This window comes from Artemia sp. Qi Xiang Cuo, chromosome 13 (assembly GCF_049724085.1).
Source record: "Artemia sp. Qi Xiang Cuo chromosome 13, ASM4972408v1, whole genome shotgun sequence".
Classification (NCBI taxonomy): domain Eukaryota; kingdom Metazoa; phylum Arthropoda; class Branchiopoda; order Anostraca; family Artemiidae; genus Artemia; species Artemia sp. Qi Xiang Cuo.
In genome coordinates, this window is record NC_142806.1 from 11952492 (window position 1) to 11973414 (window position 20923).

The following is a 20923-nucleotide window of genomic DNA, read 5'->3' on the forward strand; positions in this document are numbered from 1 at the left end:
GGCGCCGTGCCTGGAATGATCGTTACTCACTTCCAACAAAATGGTCTCATGGATTCTGTAGGCGATCTTACTTGTTTTACAGAGAGAGATAAATCATTGCCAAGTTTAGTTAACAAGCAGAAACTGATGAAAGATATAGAGTCAGAAAAAAGGAAAGAGGGCGTCGCATTATATATATGTTGCTAAATGTTACCACCACTCTAGGTAGACAAGGGCTGGCATTTCACGGGAAGGATCATGACGCGGAAAATCATGTTGAGCTAGCCAATTTGCTTTCGAGACACAACATCAAAATGGGCCATTAGATGAAAAACCAAAAGAAGCCGAATGTCACCAGCTATCTGTTGGTAATAGTAATAGTAATTTATTAACACACACAAGGACAATACATTTTACTCACTACCGACCCAAGAACCTGGGGTCAGGTTGTCCTAAGGGTAGGCATAAGGGTAGTAGCAAAATTAGTTAATTACGGTTGTTGGAACAAAGCCAGTTAAAAAAATCACAGCAGAAGTTAATGAAGCAGACTTCTTTGGCATCTTTGCAAACGGAACACCCACTATCAGCCATGAAGAGTTCTTAGCTTTAGATATACGGTACATTGATAGAGAGGGGGCCGCTAAAGAGCGTTTAATCATCATTGTGGATTATGAGTCGAAGAAAGGAGCCGATATTGCCGAAGAAATTCTACGATTTTTGTGGAAGGCTCGTACCAATGAAGAAAAACAGGCGTTTCAATGCTACAATTTTCCGAGTAACATGAGTGGACGCTTCGAGGGCACACAAGCTCACATTTCCAAAAAGTTAGGAAGAAATATTCAATGCTTCAGATGCCTATCCCACATAGGGATCATTATAGTTCTTTTCGCAGAGATTTGCAAAAGCCCAGGAACAATCATTGAATTCGGCGAGTTTTTCTCTCTAGTGAAAAAGAACAGACGAGGAATACCTTTAGTTTACAGAACATTCACTTTTGCGAAAACTACTCCAGTGACATTGGCCGTAGGTGATCTCATGGTCATAATGTCAGAAAAAAAACAACAGGAAAAAATTCACCTTAACCTACTTGTAGAAAAATAAAAAAAAATTTTTTGAGTTTTCCTTAAAGTTTCCTTAAAATTTCTTTGTCTTGATTTTGCTTTTATACCTGAGTTTTTTTCTACAATGTATGACAATTTTTTGCTACTAATAAACATTATTTTAACACATGAAAATAAATTAAGTAAGAAATGTTTGTTGTCGTGTGCACCTACCCGAATTCGTCGGAACATTTTGGACGTACTCCCCCACCCCCCCGAAAGGTAAAATGCTAGTGACACACCTGCTCTAGGTTGGAAGTGCTGAAAGACTCTATTATGATTATACTCCACTATGTTTCATGATGTGACTAGGTTTTCACTGGGTAGAAAGGAAACACAAAAAAAGTTTCTTTTTCCCTTTTGGTTGTGGTTTTACTTTGTCATTCTATAACATAAGCTACTGAATGGAGAAATATAGAACAATTTTAGTTGGTTACGCAAAAATATTCTTTTATCTTAAATGCAATGAATCGGTCTTTAAATGATGGCCACAAAATCCAAAAGAATCATCATTTTCATTATTTAATTGTGTTTTTATATTGCCATCTTGTAGCAAAAGCAACTTAAGAATGTACAACGATCTTTGATTGGTGAATGTAATTACCAATCAGAAAGGTGATTACAATCTAAAATTTTCAACGAAGTGAATAGGCATTTAGCAAGCAGAAACAAAATCCAAAAGAATTGTCTTTTTTTACTTGTGTTTTGTATTGCCAATCTGTCACAAAGTTACAGATATAAAGTAATTTTTGATTGGTACTCTCAAAGTAATCCACTCTTCAGAGACAAGGTTACATACTGTACAAACCTTACGGAGACCAGAGTAATAGGCATAGTGTGATACAGTTAAGTGTAATAAACAAAACTAGAAAGAGTACGTGTAAAGAAACTTCTGCAACTCTTCTGCTTTCTTATCTTTTTACTGGCTTAGAATTTCTGAAACTTCTGCAGCTCAAAGCTTTCTTATCTTTTTACTGGCTCAAAGCTTAAAATTTCTGCAACTTCTGCAACAAAAAGCAGATATACAACGTAAAAAATATCCGTGTCAGCACACAGTGAGCTTTATTTGACCTCTAAAACAACCCACCTTCCTTGAAGACACCCATGAAGAGACACGTGCAGCTTACAGACTGAACCGTCATCTAAACAAGCAGATGGAATGTATGCATATGCAATGGTATCCATATCGCTAGAAGAAGCTACACCAGAAATGAATTGTGTTTGATCAAACTCGTAAAATGTCCCTGCCAAAGGGGAAGAACCAGGAGCTCCTATGACAAAAAAAAGTTAGTTAGGGGTGTTTCAACACAAAAATAGCCCTTCTTGGTCCATCCCAGATTTATGAAAAGAAACACAGTTTGCTTTTAGCATCATCTTTATAATACCAAACTAAAGAAAATGCACAAAACGAATATTATAATATAGCCCCATATATTAATTATATCTTATCTTATTTTAAGTTTCAAACTATTTTTTATTAATAAAAACAATCAACTAAATAAATAAATTAAATACAAATAACAATTGTTATTAATAATAAACGACTATTAGCAAATAATGAAGATACTTAAGGCAATAAATAATAGATGATTTGGGCTTTTCAATCCAACAGTTGCTTATCTTTTTGCTCTTACTATTTTATCTAGCCCTTGTTAGAATTTCAACAAAATACAATAAACGCTTTGGAATTTTTTGCTTATATTCAGTCAGAAAATCAGCCTTGCATGGCTCCAAGAATTCTAATTTTTGAGTTTTCTAAAGAGGTTGCCGTCACATCACTTTACCATCTGTAAAACTCAAATGCTTGTAAACAAAATTCTATAGAAAAGCAGGATTAAATACCGAATATGACTGAAGTTAAAAACCTCAAAACCTCAAATAATCCAAAACGGTAGTGCTTTATTTCCCATTTACTGAAAACAAAATATATATTTTACATTGTTTTCACTATATAATTAGAAAAATTAATTACTGCTCAACTTTTAGAAATTCTACTTTCTGACATTAATATTTTTGCAAAACTATTATTTTTAGTCGAGTTTATATTATAAAAACGAATTTTTACTGTAATGTAATTTTATTACTAATTTGATACCCTCAAAAATTCCAATCATTAGAAGTTTTATTATATATTTTATTACTAAACATTTTACTTCAAAAGAGTATTTAAAGTAGACCCTTACAGTACGCTATAAATTCACTGGATCATTGTTTAAATGTTATACAGTTTATTGGTCTAGTTTTTCTGTATTTTTCTTTATAAAAAGTTAAATCTAATTTAAGTTTTTGAGTTATATCAGTTGCACATTGGTTGTGCATACCAGTTTAATATATTTATTATGACCATCAACATAAAAAAGACGAAACATTAAAAAAATGGAGAAAAAAAAAGACATTTCGATTAATAGAACACCGACACCACAAAATAATCAACAACTATATATAAGTCAAAAACGAATAATAAGACACGGGTGGTCTGCAGTTTGAAATTGAAATGAATCTAATGTAGAAAACAGATAACATTTTTATTTAATTTAGTCGACACTGAGAAATAAAAACTGTGAACATGCTAATAAGATTGAGGGCATTATAGTTCCACGTCCAAAAACCGTTTCTTCTTTATTTTTTCCACGTTGATAAAGGATTCCGGGCATAAACTGAAAAAACCTCAACTTTTATCTGAATATGTATAAAAAAAATCTTGACGAGCCTGTTATACTCTGTTATGAAAAATGTACTTACCAAATAAAAGGAACAAGTACCGATTATCCTTTCATTTGAATTAAACATATAAAAAAGAATCTGCTACATAAAAGTTAAAATTTAGATGGTATCTCAAATCTGAAGAATGATTGAAGATCTGTGATCATTCAATTTACATTCATAAAATAATGATATTAGTAATTAAAAAAATGTAATTAAAATTTAATTAAAAAGAAGGAAGTAATCATAATAAATTGAAATGTAATTTAAAATGTAATTAAAAAAGTAATTAAAAAAGAAGAGTTAATTCTTACCAGATGGCCTAACAAGATTCCCACCGTATAAGTAATTCAGCATTTCATAAGCACCATTGTAGCCACAACTGTTTATGAACGGGCTTTTAGTGGTGTCGCATGCGACTCCATAGCTGTCTGTTGGCTGAAAAGTAAACGTCTTTTATAATAAAATATCTGATAAAGCTGTCTTTACACCTAAACCGTATTCAAAAATCTTGAAATAATAAGAATTTAGTTGCAGCTCTTCATAAAAACTTCATACACGGTATTTAAAAAATCAGTGTGTTACACAGGACAGAAGTTCCAAATCTGCAAAGCTCCAAGTATCAAATAAATCATGATCTCATAAATCATCCTTGTAACTCACAATTTCGAAACTTGATCTTATAGCTCATATGTCATAAATCAAGTCTTTCAATTTTTTATAATTCTTAGAGTGATGTCTATATTAGTATATTAGGAGTTGAGAGATTAATTTTTCGGTTTATATTTAGGTATTTGTATTTAAAGATTTAGTTGCAGCACCTTATAATAATAGGATATTTCAAAAGAGGTACGCTATACAACAAAAAAATCTTTAACACTATAAATATTAAATAGCTCATGCTCACAAAACTTGCTTTCTTAATTTGTAGTCTCTTACTTTGATGTCCTACCTCATAATCTCCAAACTCCATCTCATAATTCTATCTCGTAACTTTCATAACTCAATTCCTTCAAGATCTTAAGACTCTCATAATAATGTCTAAATTAGCATACTGTTGGTAAAAATTTTATTATTTCGGTTCAGATTAAGAGATTTTTATTCAAAAATCTAGCTGTATAGCCATGTAGTGGTGTGTTAATTCAAAAAGCGTTTTGCTATACAACACAAAAGCTTAGGATCTCCAAAGCTAAAAAATTTAGATATCTCATTCTCGCATAGTTCAATCTTGTAGTTTTTAATATAATAAACTCAATCTCCTAGCACTCATAACTCAACTCCTTCAAGACCTTAGGACTCGCAGAGTAATATCTAAATTACCATATTGCTGATAGAGTTTTTTTTGTTTGGATTTAGGGATTTCTAGTTAAAAATATAGTTGCAGCACTTTTTTTGTGATGTGGTATTTAAAAAAGCGGTATTTTACTAGACACAAAAACTCTAAATCCCCAAAACTCTAACTATTAAATAGATCACGCTCATATAACAATCTCACCAAGTTCGTAATCTCAAAACTTGATCTCATAGCTCATAATTTCAAAATCGAAAACCGTAAGTGATAATCTCAAAACACGAATTCGTGTCTCAACATTTTAAAACTCGATCTCGTAGGTCAGAATTCAATTCTCTCAAGATGTTAGGACTCTTAGAGTGATGCATAGATTAGCACATTGTTGGTAGAGGGTATATTGCTTTGGTCTAGGCCTAGGAATTTGTATGTAAAGATTCAGTAACAACACCATATGAAATAATGTGGTATTTCAGAGAGCGGTATGTTACACAATACAAATGCTCCACATCCCCAAAGACTAGATACTAAGTTATTTTGCTCACATAACTTCTTCTCGTAATTCGTAATCTTATAACCTGATCTCTTAACTCATAATCTCAAAACTTGATCTCGTAGCTTATAATCTCATAACTCAATTTCTTAGCTGATAGAACTCACTTCCTTCAGGATCAGGTGACTCACCGAGTGGTGTGTAAATTCGCATATTTTTAGTAAAGAGTATATTATTTTTTGTTAAATTTATCTTATAAAAATCTGTTTTGGATCTTTTCCTATGGCTGCTTTTAATTTGTTTGTTCTTATCTTTTTTTCTGTTTTAAACTGTACTTAGACTTGTAGCCCTTTGGATTTTTCAGCTGTTTCAACTAATAATAGATTTTTCGAAGCCTACAATTTTCAAATGCATTTGAATCGTACATCAGTCCTTAAAAAGAATCATAGTTTGCTATGCCCAAAAATTTGAAAACATTTTTTGGCTACCTGCAATTCAACCAGGGGATTTTGGACTCTTCCAAAACGACTTAATTTTGATTTAAACCTGACGAAATTTGAATCTGAGTTTGAAAAAATCAGTATAATTAAAATCCAATGTACGTGGGAGCTTCCAAAGTATTCTCCAGGTCAGTTTTACGACAATTTCTGATTGTTCTTAGAATACCACCAAACTGAGAATTCGTAGGAAGGTCTCACCAAACTGAGAATTCGTAGGAAGGTCTTTTAATTGTACGAAGTGAATTTTATTCTGGGATTTAAGATCAGGCAAACACTGTTTTGATATAAAATTCCAACTATTACCACATTTAGAAAATTGCTTATAACACACATAAAAAAAACACTTTCTAGGTATTCTGACAAGTAAACAAGTGATAGGAAAGTGTGCTGTGCCGATTGATTGAGTGTGTCGGTTTAATAGGGAATATATGCACCACAGGGACACCCCTAACATGTGTATGGTAAAATAGTGTATCCATGGTACCAGCGTGATTGTCGCATCCAACCATCACTCTAGGAAAGCAGAAACAATGAATGTAGAAGGAGTATATTTGAGGACAGCTCTTTGTTATTATACAATCTCCAGACCCCATCTCTAAGAACCAAAGACGTAAATTTATCAGAATTCTACAGATGCTTTTGGTAAAAAGTATCCATGGTTTCTGTATCTTCTATATCGGCAGATAATATCAAGCCATTTTCCTTGGGTACTAGAGATATCTAGCTGCTATTCTAAATTCGGATAAATTTGGGCTTAGAAATTAGCAGATTACTAAGTAGATAATTGTTTCTCGAAAAAAAATGGATTCAGTGATTTGGTTTACCACCTGTACTTAGGAACCAAAATCTATAGAGACAAATTTTCGTCATTATCATACAGTAGCTTCTGATTGATAGGTAAATTTGCAAGATCCCCTCATATTTACACCCCTCTACCAGTAGTGGTTGTTTGAATTGAAGTCCGTTGATTTTGAATTGAAGTTATCAAGTATTTTGCAGTTGGCATAGGTTGCATCAAGACATGGTTTTGATCTCGTTTGTCCAGAATTTGATGCAGAAGAAGTTGTTCAGGATCTCTCAAGACAGTTCTCCTCCTGATAGAGATGCCAAATTTAACAAAAACTCAAGATTTTAGGATTATTAGACAGCTGAAACTATGCAACTGTTCTTATTAAACCAGAATTTTCATCAGGTGAAACTTCAAGATGGATGATGACTGTTGTTTTGACAGAGATGCTAAATATACGGAAAATTTCATATTTCGTGACCATGATACGGCTGAGACTATTAGGCACTGTGCATTGGTTCTCATTAGACCCACATCTCTGGCATATGAAATAATTTATGATCACTAGTGACCTTTGTCCTCCTGGTGGTGATTCAAAGTCTACCTAAAACTTCAGTTATATTTCTGACTATAACACAACTTTCATTACACCCGATAATTGTTTAAAATGTCTGGTGAGCATAATCCTCTTAATAGAGATGCTGAACTGACCAAAAACCTATTAAGCAGCAGAAGTTGTTAGACTACGAGACGGCAAGGTTTGTTTTTTGGATGGCCATTGATTATTGGTAGTGATTTTTACAGAGTGTTCATGAAATTTTGTATAGCATTATTTTACTTAGATATACACTTTTTAATATTATGTTAGGTAAATTTGATATATCTTTCTAAGGTTATTGAATGCATGTTATTTATTTTGTTTATTATTCTGTCTAGGCATAGCACATGGAGGGTCTGTGTAAAATATATCTTTATAGTCGTTACAGTTAATAGAGATCAAAAGCAGCTCATCTGCTTTCAATTTATAATAGGACTGGTATTAGTTGATTGCATACTTGAAAAAGGAAAACACACATATTTGTTTCTCAACATTTCCTTCTGTATATTTTTTTTGCTGGGTCCTTGGAGTGTCCTATAACCTTATTTAAGTTTATTGATGGTGATAATTGGTATCAGGCTCTTCTTTTTATTTTGCATCGTTTGATTTAGTCTTTAATGTCCTCTCCTCCTTCTGTGTCATTCAGGCTATGGAGTTTACTGTGTGGGAGTGATTCTTCTCGTCTATTGTGTGTTTGTGCATATATTGCTAGCATTCAAGATTAACTTGAAACAGAAGGAGACTCACAAATCCATGTCCACTGGTAGTAGTCATTTCCGTCATAAAATTTTCAGCTTTGACATAATTGGTATAGTAGTCCACTACTTTTTCACCAATTCCTAAAAATGAATATTGTTAAAATTATCGACAGCTTTATATTAAATAAAGTAAAGGAAAAATCAAATGGCCACTAATATCACTCTTTTGTAGTATAAAAAAGTGCTGGAAGAGTAGGAAAATAATAAAAAGAGGATATTGAATCCAGAATCATGACATATGACAATCCAGAATAATGAATAATGACAGAATGGTGTGGTTCTAAGACAAGGACGATAGTATGGATTGAAGGGCAATTGAATCCAGAATAATGAATAATGACAGAATAGTATGGTTCTAAGACAAGAACAATAGCATAGATTGAAGGACGATTGAATCCAGAATAATGAATAATGACAGAATCATGTGGTTCTAAGACAAGGAAGATAAGATAGATTGAATGACGATTGAATCCAGAATAATGAATAATCACAGAATGGTATGGTTCTAAGACAGGGACGATAGCATAGATTCAAAGACGATTGAATCCAGAATAATGACAGATTGGTGTGATGCTAAGAAAAGGACAATAGCATAGATTGAAGAACGATTGAATCCAGAATAATGAATAAGGTTTTTATTGAAGTTGTTGTCGTAGAAACTTCAAAACAGGCTCATTCAATTGGAGATTAAAGGTCTAGTGCCCTTTTTAATAGTCGAAAGTGATTGGAGTGTAACTAACCCCCCTGCCCCCACCCCACGCCGATCATTTCCCCAAACACATCCAATCAAAATTTTGAGATGGCCATTTTGTTCAGCGCAGTTGATTTCCGGATAGAAAATATGTTTCTGAGGAGGACACTCCCCCACAACCTTCAGGGCAAGGGTTTTAAGATATGACCTGGGGACATATAAGGTTTTTATAGAAGGCGTTGTCGTAGAAACTTCAAAAAAGGCTCATTCGATTGAAAATTCAAAGGGATGCTGCCCTTTTTAATAGTCGAAAGTAATTGGTGGCAAACTAGCCCCCCCGGCCATCATTCCCCCAAATACATCCAATCAAAATTTTGAGATAGGTATTTCGTTCAGCATAGTTGATTTCCAGATAGGAAATATATTTTTGAGGAGGACAATCCCCCAAAACCCTCAGAGCAAGGGTTTTAAGTTATGCCCTGGGGGCATATAAGGTTTTTATAGAAGGTGGTGTCGTAGAAACTTCAAAAAAGGCTCATTCGATTGGAAATTCAAAGGGCTAGTGCCCTTTTTAATAGTCGAAAGTGATTTGAGGGACCCTAGCCCCCCTCTCACGCCCACCTTTTCCCGAAACACATCCTATCAAAATTTTGAGACAACCAATTTATTAAACGTAGTTTTAAGTTCTGGAAATTAGGTCTTTGAGAATGACAACTCCCCCACAGCCCTCAGGGCAAGAGTTGTAATTTAAGGATTATCCGAATCCTTCCCATTATTTCTTATGGAAGGGATGCTTGTATAAACTTTGGAGAGGTCTCATTTGACAGAAAATTGAAAGTTCTTGTTCACTTTTTAAAAGTCAAAAGAGATTGGAGGGTGACTAGCCCTCCCCCTCCTCCACGCCCTAAATGCATCAGATAAAAATTTTGAGATTGACATTTTGTTAAAATAGTTCAAAGTTCTGATAACAAAAATTCCGGTGTCGACAGAGCCCAACAGGGTCCGGGGGGAGGCGTTGTAAGTTATGCCCTGGGGCATAACGTATTAAAGGGGGTTTATAACTTATGGGAAGGGGTTTTTTATGGGAAGAACACATAGGAAATCTATTATAATTATCCAATTATAAGGTTAAAATACATACTCTGAGATAGATGTAAAATTGCTTTGGCACACACAATCCTATTAAGGTCAATTCCAAACAGCCGTGGTCCCTTTCTGTCAACAAGTGAAATAGTCTAAACCCCCTTATTGGAGCTATTTTTTCATTCCATTCATTGGTGTCAATCGCTGTCCACAAGTTATGCAAGCTGTCTATTGTTCATTTATAATGTTTTTATCAAAGAGGTAATCGTATAGACTTTGAAAAAAGTCTCATTCGATTTAAATTGAAAATTCTAGATCCGAATTTTAAAGTCAAAAATAATCGGACAGTAATCATCCCCCCCCATGCCATAAAAACTTGAAACTTTTTGCAATCAGAAACGAACAAAAATTAATTAAAAAAACTTTCTGAAAAATAAGTTTTTCAGAGAAAAGTAAAGGCAATTTTAAACTTAAGCTCAGCATATACAAATACCTGTTAAAATTCAAAAAAAAAACGACCAGAAATTACTATTAAAGAATAAATGAAACCCAAAACGAACAAAAATTAAATAAACAATCATAGCAAAAAACATACAACAAGTAATAATATAAATGAATAAATAGATCTTAAAGCGAGTAATGCTTAGATTGAATATGAAAATGAAGCTTAAAACGAAAACAAATGTTTTGCTATTAAAGTATAAATGAAACTTAAAACGAACAGAAATTAAATAACAATCAATGCGCACAAACATACAATATATATTAATGTAAATGAATAAATAAATCTTAAAACGAGTGAAACTTAAATTGAATATGCAAATCAAGTTTGAATCGAATAAAATAACTACAAACAAGAGTTTGGGTATCGCTTCACGGCAGAAGCCTAAAACCTACTGCGTCATTGGCGCTTTACTGAAAACGAATTATAGTACAAATGTTTTCTTTTGTACTTAATATTGAAAATAAATATTAAAATTACAGTAAAATTTTGAACTGATGAGGTTTTAGCAATTAATATCATTATGCATCAAATATTCAGCTTAATTTATTAGTTCTTTTCAAGATTAGTCAAGACAAATATAGTTTCACTACAAAAAAAATTTGGATAATGCCCCCTTCTTTAACTGTAAAAACCTAAAGCCTTCTGCGTCATTGGTGCTTCAATGAAAACGAATTACTCGTATATTACAAATTTATTATTTTCCAGTTCTTACAGCATTGAAAATGAAAATAAAATTACAGTGAAAAAAAAATCTTGAACTGATGGATCTTTCAACAATTAATATCATTATATATCTAATATTCAATTTGATTTTGTTTATACTTTCCAAGACTGTTCAAGACTCATATAGTTTTGCCATTTTTTTTAACTAATCGTCTTGGTTTGTTATGAAAACATTTTATGGCTTCTAAGCATTTCTATTTGAGCGGAAAACTGCATCTTAAACTATGTAGAACATGCATTTTCTTGCATGAAACTCCAAAATATAATAAAATGTCAAGTTTAAGAGTGTTCCACCACTCACAAGCAAGTGCCATTGGTATTTTTGAATCCGCATGGTCAATTTAAGGGGTGGAGGGTAGGCTAAGTCTCGAAGCAGCCCCATTCCGTTGTGGTATGATTCACACTTTCAGCACATGACTTCCGGACTATCATATAATCTACAAAGAACACAGTTACCCCAAATCAGTATCAATAAATCAATTAAACCTAAAACAAACGAAAATTAAAATAAATATTAGAGTCAAACTCAAAACGAGCATAAATTAATATGAGTAGGGTTCAAAACCCCTATGCTTTCTAAAAGCCAGAATATAATTTGTACTTTACTGAAAAAACAATTCAAATGAGTTTACTGGAAAAATGTGCATTGTAAATTTAATATACATATGCTGATATTTATTCCCTAGAATATTAATTAATGAAAGAATTGTTTTCAGTAAAGCGCCAATGACGCAGTAAGTTTTAGGCTTCTGTAGTGAGGCGATACCCAAACTCTTGTTTGTAGTTATTTTTATTCGATTCAAACTTGATTTGCATATGCAATTTAAGTTTCACTCGTTTTAAGATTTATTTATTCACTTACATTAATATATATTGTATGTTTGTTCGCATTGATTGTTATTTAATTTCTGTTCGTTTTAAGTTTCATTTGTATTTTACTAGCAAAATATTTGTTTTCGTTTTAAGCTTCTTTTTCATGTTCAATCTAAGCATTACTCGCTTTAAGATCTATTTATTCATTTATATTATTACTTGTTGTAGGTTTTTTGCTATGATTGTTTATTTAATTTCTGTTCGTTTTGGGTTTCATTTATTCTTTAATAGTAATTGTTTTCAATCGCTGTCCACAAGTTATGCAAGCTGTCTATTGTTCATATATAAGGTTTTTATCAAAGAGGTAATCGTATAGACTTTGAAAAATGTCTCTTTCGATTTAAATTGAAAGTTCTAGATCCGTTTTTTAAAGTCAAGAATAATTGGACAGTAAGCACCCCCCCCCCCATGCCATAAAAACATGAAACTTTTTGCAATCAAAAATGTACCGTGAGTAATATATGATATATTTAAAATACAAAAAAAAATAAAACTCTTTCTTTCTAAAGATAATTCTGACATAAATTAAATTTCCCCTAATTAAGTTCAAATCCCGTTTCCAAGAGTCTAAATTCTTAATCTGCAAAAAGAGAAACTGCGTTTTAGCCTCAGGCACACAACCACGCTGTTTGGTTGTGAATTTTACTAAGATGTTAGGTAATAAAAAAATGCTATAGAAACAGTTTCTCAGGAGGATTAAGTTATTGGAGCAGTGTCTATGTTTAAATTATTGACAACATTAAAAAACAATTGTTAGATGAGCAGTTAGCATAATGAAGTCAGTTTGCAAACCTAATTAAAAGGTAGCAGCCCCCTCTACAGGACATGGGCTAATCGTGAAATAGCTCTCAAGGCACAGTAGCAGGATTAATTTGATATAGTGAAGAAAAGTGTTTTTTGAGGCATTCAGGCATTGCAATTCAGTCATAGTTATTATTATTATGGATTCATTTTGATGAGAGCAATCGTAGATCAGAATTATTATTATTGGCATTGAGTTCTCATAATCTTTTCGATTCATTTGTCAGAATTATCATTATGACGCAGTCATTGTAGAGATTTGGTCATTATTGTTATCTCAGCCACTATTGTCGTCATTTGAAGTGAAGCACTGTTGCACACCTAAATGAAAGTCTCAATAAAATTATTTCTTTTCTATTTGTGTTCGTTTTATTTATATATCTGTATCTAATCGCAAAGCAGGTAACTAGTTCGTAGGTCTCCATCGGTAACGTTCCCTAAGGAATCTGATTTCTACTTAACATTAGAGGTAACTGATTTCCAGATACTCAAGGAAAAGAGGTTACATTTACATAGTTACGTATTTTATTTTCTCGCGTTCAGGGTGTGTCAAGGTCACACATTTATCTATTCCCCCCCATTACAGCCGGTGCAGCCCTCAACGGCACGAGATAAGCTATAACGGCTCAGATGATGCGATCGTAAAATTCCCCGGCGGAACCTTTTATTTTTCTCATTATTTTTATAGCTTACTTAGTTTATCACTTAGCCTAAGAAAAATTCAACCGGCAGAAAAACGAATAAAAATTAATTAAAAAAAACTTTCCGAAAAATAAGTTTTTCAAAGAAAAGTAAAGGCCATTTTAAACTCAAGCTCAGGAGATACAAAAACCTGTTAAAATTCAAACTCAAAACGACCAGAAATTACTATTAAAGAATAAATGAAACCCGAAACGAACAGAAATTAAATAAACAATCATAGCAAAAAATATACAACAAGTAATAATATAAATGCATAAATAGATATTAAAGCGAGTAATGCTTCGATTGAATATGAAAATGAAGCTTAAAACGGAAAGAAATAATTTGCTATTAAAGTATAAATGAAACTTAAAACGAACAGAAATTAAATAACAATCAATGCGAACAAACATACAATATATATTAATGTAAATGAATAAATAAATCTTAAAACGAGTGAATCTTATATTGAATATGCAAATCAAGTTTGACTCGAATAAAAATAACTACAAACAAGAGTTTGGGTATCGCCTCACTGCAGAAACATAAAACCTACTGCGTCTTTGGCGCTTTACTGAAAACGAATTATATTACAAATGATTTCTTTTACACTTAATATTGAAAATAAATATTGAAATTACAGTAAAATTTTGAACTGATGACGTTTTATCAATTAATATCATTATGCATCAAATATTCAGTTTAATTTATTAGTTCTTTTCAAGATTAGTCAAGACAAATATAGTTTCACTACAAATAAAATTTGGATACTGCCCCCTTCTTTAACTGTAAAAACCTAAAGCTTCACTGAAAACGAATTACTCGTATATTACAAATTTATTATTTTCCAGTTCTTACAGCATTGAAAATGAAAATAAAATTACAGTGAAAAAATAATCTTGAACTTAGGGATCTTTCAACAATTAATATCATTATATATCTAATATTCAATTTCATTTTGTTTATACTTTCCAAGACTGTTCAAGACTCATATAGTTTTGCCATTTTTTTTAACTAATCGTTTTGGTTTGTTATGAAAACATTCATTGGCTTCCAGGCATTTCTATTTGAGCGGAAAACTGCACCTCAAACTTTGTGGAACATGTATTTTCTTGCACGAAACACCAAAATATAATAAAATGTCAAGTTTTGGAGTGTTCCACCACTCACAAGCAAGTGCCATTGGCATTTTGAATCCGCATGGTCAATTTAGGGGTTGGAGGGTAGGTTAATTCTCGTAGCATCCCCATTCCGTTGTGGTATGATTCACACTTTCAAAACCTGGCGTCCGGACTATCTTATAATCTACCAAGTATACAACTACCCCAAATCAGTATCAATAAATAAATGAAACACAAAACGAACAAATATTAAAATAAATATTAGATTCAAACTCAAAACGAGCATAAATTAATACGAGTAGGGTTCAAAACCCCTATGCTTTCTAAAAGCGAGAATATAATTTGTACTTTACTGAAAAAAAATTCAAATGAGTTTACTGAAAAAAAACGTGCATTGTCAATTTAATATACATATGCTGATATTTATTCCCTAAAATCTTAATTAATGAAAGAATTGTTTTCAGTAAAGCGCCAATGACGCAGTAGGTTTGAGGCTTCTGCAGTGAGGTGATACCCAAACTCTTGTTTGTAGTTATTTTTATTCGATTCAAACCTGATATGCATATTCAATTTACGTTTCACTCGTTTTAAGATTTATTTATTCATTTATATTAATATATATTGTATATTTGTTTTCATTGATTGTTATTTAATTTCTGTTTGTTTTAAGTTTCATTTATACTTTAATAGCAAAATATTTGTTTTCGTTTTAAGCCTGATTTTCATATTCAATAGAAGCATTACTCGCTTTAAGATCTATTTATTCATTTATATTATTGCTTGTTGTATGTTTTTTGCTATGATTGTTTATTTAATTTCTGTTCGTTTTTGGGCTTCATTTATTCTTTAATAGTAATTTCTGGTCATTTTGAGTTTGAATTTTAAAATGTTTTTGCATCTCCTGAGCTTAAGTTTAAGATCGCCTTTACTTTTCTTTGAAAAAATTATTTTTCGGTAAGTTTTTTTTTATTAATTATAAGACAATGACGATAGCGTAGACTGAAGGACGATTGAATTCAGAATAATGAATAATAACAGAATAGTGTGATTCTAAGACAAGGACGATAGCATAGATTTAAGAACGATTGAATCCAGAATAATGAATAATGACAGAATGGTTTGGTTGAATAATGACGAATAATGACAGAATGGTGTGGTTCTAAGACAAGGACGATAGTATATAACAAATTTTAACACTAAAAAATGTCATTGGCCATGGTTAATACTAAAACAAAACAACATAAAAATTATAAACCAAGAAACATTCTTAGATTTAAATTAATGGATAAATAGATTACACAAGATGGTCTTGTCCTTGACCTGTCCTTGCAAATATCACCAACTTCTTGATCCCCATGAGATTTCTATTGTTTAATATTATATCCATCTATTCCTCCCTTGTAATTGCCCTGGAATTTTTTCCTCCGTCGGACAATATAATTCCTACAAAAAAAATCATCCTCCCTGTCTCTGCGGACTGGGCAAATGTAAATACCCATTTTTTAATTCACATTTTCAAAATACTTTCTCTTGTCACCAAGAGGTAAGAATTGCCTCAAAAATTTGAGGACATGAGGAAGCCTCTCACGACAGTTTTAAATACTTGTTTGGCCAAAAAAACTTAAAATAAAGTTCTGCAAAAAATGTGGTTTGATCCCACTCTCTGGATCTATAGTATACGAAAGCCTAAGATCAATGAATCACATTCAACAGATGAAGGAGGACAAGTTGTCATATGTTAGCCGTTTTGGAAATAGAACTAAGGTTATATGAAAAGCAAGACGACTTCAAATAGTTTGTGAAGGAGTCTTAAAAACAATTTAAGGATGGTAAAAACTCCGTAGGGGAAAGCAAAAGCTTATATTAGAGGAAGTGAGTTTGTAGTGGCAGCTGTGTTGCCTTCAAGAAACTTAGCATTACTTTCGTAATGCGATCGTAAAATTCCTCGGTGGAACCTTTTGATTTTCTCATTATTTTTATAGCTTACTTAGTTTATCACTTAGTCTAAGAAAAATTCACCCGGAAGAACTGGCGCGGTCGTAAACTTGGAGGAAAACATACGAACCAGTTATGCTACAAACTTCGCAATTTAAATTTAATCATTGAAGAGATACAGACTTATAGAAAAAAGTGATTAGGCCTATAATCACTAAGCTAAAACTGGAAAACCCTTTAAAATATATCATAGGAGACAATAGCCTTCTCCAAAATAGGTTAGGTGAAAAAATAAATTTATTTTGAGCTATTTAAACGCAAAAATATTAAAAGCACTAAGCTAACTATTAATCGCGCAAAAGTTGGTCGCGAAGAATGTAGAGATGGCAAAGTCTTACTCGCAATACGATGGACAAACAGATATCGACGAATTTAATATCCAATTGGCCCAGTTTGTAGAAATAACAAAATCAGTGCTAGAAACGTTAGTCAGCATGCTCCTATTAAGATTAAAAGGGCAGGCCTTAACCTTCCTAATACTAATTGAAAATACTATAGGTGATGACGTCAGCTTGCCAATAAATACGGTAGACAAATTGTTAACGGCATTTAAAGATGGATTTATCGAAACCAGTTCCACAAATAAATTAAAACACGGAATGGTGTGCTTTGACCATTCACAAAACGTAAGAGAATATCTTGATAATATACGGATATCAGTAGAAGCAAATTACGGAAAAGGTTCCGGAGAACTGTATGAAAAAGTCATACCACATACCTTTTTGCAAGGGCTACCCCAAAAACTATATAGAATGGTAATATCCAAAAAAATTCAGATGTTAGATCTTGCAGTTCAGGAGGTAGGGCGATTGAACGAAGTCGATACGATAGTGGCAAATCACAGTAAAACGAAAATAAATAGCCTAGGCGAATCAAACGCAAGCCTGACCTTCAAGGGCGATCAGGCATCTCCCAATTTCTTTTCAAGGGATAATTCCCCAGTGCCACAAAGAAATAGAACACAAGAACCCGCTAGGCAGAAAACAGTACGTTTTCAGCCCATCAAACAAATTAGTTATGAAAATAACCCAACAATAATACGATGCTATATTTGTAATCGTGTTGGGCATATCGCGAGAGAGTGCTGGTATGTCCACAATCGCAGACCAAGGATTGCCGTCAGTGAAGCGCAAAATTATGGCAACCATTTGTTCGAAAGAACAAATTTTAGCGCCAGTGGTGCACTAGGTCATAACCAGGGAAGATTGCGCAAATCAGTACCTTACGACGCATACCAAGCAAATTTGTATAAAAGTCCCCCCAATAGACAAATTCATTACCGATTTGAAAATCCAAATACTTGCCAAAGCCAATATAATGCGAGAATGGTATATGAAAACTCTAAAAATTTGCCAACGGGAAATGAAAATTTTTAAAGCCAACGGCATTGGCAGTCAACGCCAGCACCCGACACTGACGCAAGAAATCCAAACTACCGTAATAATACATGGTGAAGCCAGACAAATGTAAATCAATTAGATATGCCTACGGAATCTCACATGTCTGAATCTCTAATGCAGACACAGACGTATGAAATAAATCCACGGGGAAACGCGTCAGACCCCTCAGAAGAATAGATTGCACCCAGAGGGCGCCTAGAATATTTTATAGGTCCAACCCAATAATAGTACCGTCCTTTAGTGAGAGTAATAGCAAGTTACCTATATTTAATGATTTTTGTGTGGCAAATGTTTACTTTAAGGCCCTGATTGACTCGGATGCCACGGCGAACATCATAAACTCATGCATATTTAATATGTTGCCTCCGCATTTTAGGCAACAAAGAAATTCTAATAATCCCAATTTAACTAGCGTGACAGGGCATTAATTGGATGCAAGAGGTTCAATTCGCCTGGACATAAAAAGGGATAATAGAATTTTTCCGACAAATTTTATAATATGCAATAACTTTCAGTATGAAGCCATTATCGGCGCAAATTTTTTAAGGTCTAATACAGTACTATTAGACGCGGCGAACGAAAGGCTTGTCTACCCGGCTAAGGTGGGGGAAGGAATTTCTACCTTAATAAACTGTAACAGAGGTTACGAAGAGAACGTAACAGTAAATAAAATTTCTAGCGGTATAATGTCGCAATCTTTTGAACCTCATGTCTCGCAAGGAGGACAAGGCATAATCAGAAATTTGTTCAATTATTCTGAGAGACATTGCAAAAATGAAGTAAATTTAAATAATAAGTATATTGAATCTTCAAAAATAAAAATAGGAGATATGTGACAGTATAGGTCAAACGAAATCAAGAAAATAGCGGAATTATGGAAAAACATAATTAAACCCAATGTGACGCCGGAAGATGCCGCAATGACGCAGCATAGCGCCAGTATGAATCTAATAGACAATAATAGTGAAGAGAAATTGTACGGGTTTGTGATACGGAAAACAAAGATTCCTCCCAAAACAATGCAAAGAATTAAAATATCACAGATGATTGAACCAGTAGATAGCAAATCTGAAATATGTCTTGCAATCCCATCAAATGAAATTCCTGAAAATCTGTTATGCGAGGAACAGATTATATCTTACGGCAAAGAAGAAGGTTTTATTTTGATAACTAATAACCACGAAATTAAACAGTTACAATAAAAAAGGGGACGTGTTTAGTGCAAATCCAAATTATCTCGGAGAATGATTTAGAATTCCAAAAAGAAACCTAGTTATGGAATTAAAACCTCAAATCACAAATACTCTATAACTAACTCGCAATTCTTAAACAAATTTAATATGGATCATATTACGGACTTATAAATTAATAAAAAATTATGCCAAATATTATGTAATTTTAAAGATTTATTTTCCTTATCTTAAGATGACATCGGACTTATACAATTTTATGAACATTCAATTTTAACGACTGGTAATCCTGTAGCGAAGCAGCCATATCGTGTGCCGTATAAGCACAAATAGTGGTTAAAAATAAAATTCATGAATTAGAAAAAAATGAAATTATACGTCCCAGTATAAATCCGTATAGTGCACCAGTGATCTTGGTACCAAAGAAGAATGGTGATCTAAGACTTGTAGTAGATTATAGAGCCCTTAACAAACAAGTAGTTAGTGATAAATTTCCTTTACCAAGAATAGATGAAATTCTTGACTCAAAATTTCAACAAAATCAAAATTTTTACTTATTTAGATCTTACCCAAGGCTACCACCAAGTGAAAATAGCCGAAAAAGATGTCTATAAAACTGCGTTTTATGCGACTGAATGTGGTTCATATGAATACTTAAGAGTACCTTTTGGACTTACAACAAGTTCAAGCACGCTATGTAGACCCTTGTTACACCTGTTAAGATGATTAAAAATTATCATTCACTTCGTAGACGGTATCATATGCGTGGAAGAAAACACTGAACAAAAATTAGTAACATTAGCTAATGTGTTCTAGAAATTCAGACAGGGCAATTTAAAATGCCGGTCTGAAAAAGTATATTTATTTCAACCTAAAATTAATTTTTTAGGAGTAGTGGTGACGCAAGGAGAGATATATCAAGACCCAGATAAAATAAAATGTGTTGAAAACCTCAAACCCCCTAGAACTATGAAAGAATTAAGAGGAATTTTATGTCTTACTGGTTACTTTGGAAAATTCGTGCGCAGTTACGCCCAAATTACGAAACCCCTCACGGAATTAACTAAAAGGAACTCCCAAAATGTTATCTGGTCCCAGGAAGCTCAAACTTCCCTAGACCGTCTCAAAAAGGCACTCACTTTTGAACCAATATTATCACTGCCTGATTTCGAAAACGGGCAATTTGTGGTCACAACCAATGCTAGTTCGAAGGCCATTGGCGCTATACTTTCGCAAATAAATCCCGGTAGAAAACCCTAATCCTCTAGACGGAACGCCTAAACAGAAAAATAGAAAAAGTTGTATGCTATTCGAGTAGAACCTTATCAAATGGTGAAAGTAGTTATTCCACCACAAACTTAGAATTATTATCTATAATCCACCACTTGGACAAATTTAGACACTATTTAATCGGTAGAAAATTTGTACTACGACCAGACCATAAAAGCTTGCAGTACCTGCGCACATTTAAAAACCCCACGGGAATTCTAGCTAGATGGATTATGAATATAAAACATCTAGATTACGAATTTGAATATTTAAAAGGTAAACAAAATGCAGCTTGTGACTTTTTGAGTTGATTCCCAGAAAATATGCCGTCGGAAGCCGAGGAAAATGAAGTTAACGCTATCAATACTAAGAGTAAACATAAATG

The 20923-nt window shown here is 33.0% G+C and overlaps 1 protein-coding gene across 1 annotated transcript in view; it reads right to left on the bottom strand.

Annotated features, from left to right (window-relative positions):
• Positions 1–20923, bottom strand: part of LOC148944956 (uncharacterized) — an 82517-nt gene that overhangs the window by 20473 nt on the left and 41121 nt on the right. The window contains exons 4-6 of the mRNA XM_089099250.1: positions 8196–8287; positions 4097–4220; positions 2167–2350 (exon numbers count right to left, since the gene is read on the bottom strand). Coding sequence (XP_088955376.1) covers positions 2167–2350; positions 4097–4220; positions 8196–8287 — 400 coding nt within the window. The remainder of the gene's footprint in view (positions 1–2166; positions 2351–4096; positions 4221–8195; positions 8288–20923) is intronic.